Source organism: Pteropus alecto, unplaced genomic scaffold (genome assembly GCF_000325575.1).
Source record: "Pteropus alecto unplaced genomic scaffold, ASM32557v1 scaffold104, whole genome shotgun sequence".
Lineage (NCBI taxonomy): Eukaryota > Metazoa > Chordata > Mammalia > Chiroptera > Pteropodidae > Pteropus > Pteropus alecto.
Window position 1 is genome coordinate 2,704,368 of NW_006436664.1, and position 2,579 is coordinate 2,706,946.

General features: G+C 34.2%; 1 protein-coding gene across 1 annotated transcript in view; it reads left to right on the top strand.

Annotated features, from left to right (window-relative positions):
* The window catches only part of SEC23A (Sec23 homolog A, coat complex II component), a 46,925-nt gene that overhangs the window by 7,341 nt on the left and 37,005 nt on the right, over positions 1 to 2,579 (top strand). The window contains exons 5-6 of the mRNA XM_006913458.3: positions 1,646 to 1,725; positions 2,503 to 2,579. The exon at positions 2,503 to 2,579 is cut by the window's right edge and continues 77 nt beyond it. Of these exons, the coding sequence (XP_006913520.1) occupies positions 1,646 to 1,725; positions 2,503 to 2,579 (157 nt within the window). The remainder of the gene's footprint in view (positions 1 to 1,645; positions 1,726 to 2,502) is intronic.

The following is a 2,579-nucleotide window of genomic DNA, read 5'->3' on the forward strand; positions in this document are numbered from 1 at the left end:
ACTAAAGAGATGAAAGCAAGAGCGAGATGAGGAGAGTGAGGTTTCAGAAGGCGTGATAGGAATTCCTTCCGAAGCATAGGAAGCAGAGTACCTTGGAGAGGAGGATCCTCTATTTCCGTGAGACAGGAGAGAAAGTAGGTGAATTGTAACCTTTCTGTGCCTTAGTTTTTTCATCAGTGAAGGGAGATAAATAAGAATAGTATTTACCTTACAGGGTGGTCATGAGAATTAAATGGATTGTGCTTACTGTTATTGTTTACTTTTATTGTTAAATTGTAAATTTAAAGTGGTTTAATGTTCTGATTATAGAGTACATTTTACTTAAATTATATAATACACATATAACACATAAAACATCTGCCTTTTTGCAACAGGCAATGAATGCCTGCAGACTAAAGTTTTTTCTCCATTAAGATGTTTTTATCTTCCATATCTAACCATCTGGTTGAAAAGAGTCTGGTCTTTGCTCTCCACATAGTCCTGATTTAAATTTAATTCAGTTGTGTGATCTTGGGTTGATCTCCTTGCTTATTTTCTCATCCTCTATGGAAAAGGATAAACAATACCTACTTTGCAAGGTTTTTATTAGTACTAAATAAAATATTGAGAGACCACTCAGTATAGGACCACTCAGTAAACTATTATAGGACTTTATAGCAAAACCTGGGTTAATATCTTTGCTTTTCACCTGCTAGTTTGTAAAGCTTTAGGCAAGTTACTTAGACTTTCTGAGTGTCAGTTTTCATTTGTAAATCAGGGACTAAGAAATATACTTCATTATTTTTTTGTAGGGACATAGTATATATAAAGAGTTTAGAACATAATAAGTCTGTAGTAATAAGTTGCTCTTTCTACTAGCAGTATGGAAATACTGCAAGATTACTTCAATAATTTTTCCCTTGCACATCTTTAGACATTCTGATTTTCTGTTATATACTTTTACTGCCTTCATGACTAAGCATCTCTAGATTTAAGAAAACTTTAGTAAAATAACATTATTTTCATATGTCTAGAGAGGAATTGTGCACACTTCTAAAATTCAAAACTGGCAGTGTGGTTAGGCATTAAGTCAGAAAATTAAGAAATATAGGCATACAAAGTATGTGTACCTTCTATATTTACCTTATGTATATGTACCCCTTTTAATATGATGCCATGTACCCTTCTTGCATAACACTTATTACAGTTGCATTTTTACACTTAATGATTTGATTAACTCCTGTCTCCTACCAGATTTTAATTTCCATAAGGTCAGGAACTATATTTTTTCACCATTAGATGCCTGGCACATAACACATACTTGAGATATAGTTGCTGAAAGGGATTAATGAATACAAGTTAAGAAGTATAGGCATTCAAGTTACACAGTAATTTAATTTGACAATTAGAAAAATATTTGAGCTAGTTTCTCTCTTCTTTGCTCTCATAGCACCTTGTACTTTGCTTTCTTTTGATGATTATTTCACTGTATTGTTATCGTTTACCTGACAGTCTCCCCAGCTGGACCTATTGCTTTCTGAGAAAGAGACCTTGTATTTTATTTTTGTGTTCCTAATGCCTAGCCTAGCACCTTGCACATAGTAAATAGTTGATACCTCTTTGTAGGAGTAATGAAATAGATATCACAGAAGTAATCTCTTTACAGGAAATGCTGGGGCTCTCTAAAGTACCCGTTACTCAAGCAACACGTGGTCCTCAGGTACAGCAGCCACCTCCTTCTAATAGGTAATTGAATATGCCAGAGAATTTTATAATTCATGGAACTATTTTAAGCATCGCATACCTTTAACTTGAACATAGACATTGATGATACTGTATTGTTAAATATTTTTAGGAATATAAATAGATTGCATTAATATACTTTTTAAAGAGTTGAGGCAGAATCATGTCACTGAAATGTTGGTTTTTCATCATTATAATATAAGGAGTTACTTTAGTTTTGATATATTCCTGATTTTCTATTTTTAAGTTCAGAAAAACTTAATTTTTGTTGTTGTGGGCAGCCAAACAAAGGAGGGCCTCAGAAACTTTTCGTTTTGCCTACTTAGCCTTAGAGGTAGCTCACTGCTCCCACCCCAACTCTCTAATCAGATGTGTGTTACTGAAATCCAGTTGATGTATCTTCTCATAATTATTTCAGTAACCTTAAAACTTATTAGATGGGTAAATGAAAGATGGAGTGCTAAAGTAATACGTGGTTTGACTGTTTCATTTATAGCAGTTTTACTCAAAGTGTAATTCCTGGACAAGTAGTGTAAGCATCACCTGGGAGCTTGTTTGAAATGTGGATTCCTGGGCCCCACCCCAGACCTCCTGAATGACACTCTGAACCAGCAATCTATGTTAAAACAAGCTTTCCCACTGATTCTGATAATCACAATAGTTTTGAAAATCATCGATCTGTGTGTTCAAATTATTTCCCCATTTTTAAGAAAGTGGACAGTTTATTTCTTAAATCCTCACCCACAAATAAATGGCTTTTTATTTAATTTTGTTTTGCAGATTCTTGCAGCCAGTACAGAAAATAGATATGAATCTCACAGATCTTTTGGGAGAACTGCAGCGAGACCCTTGGCCTG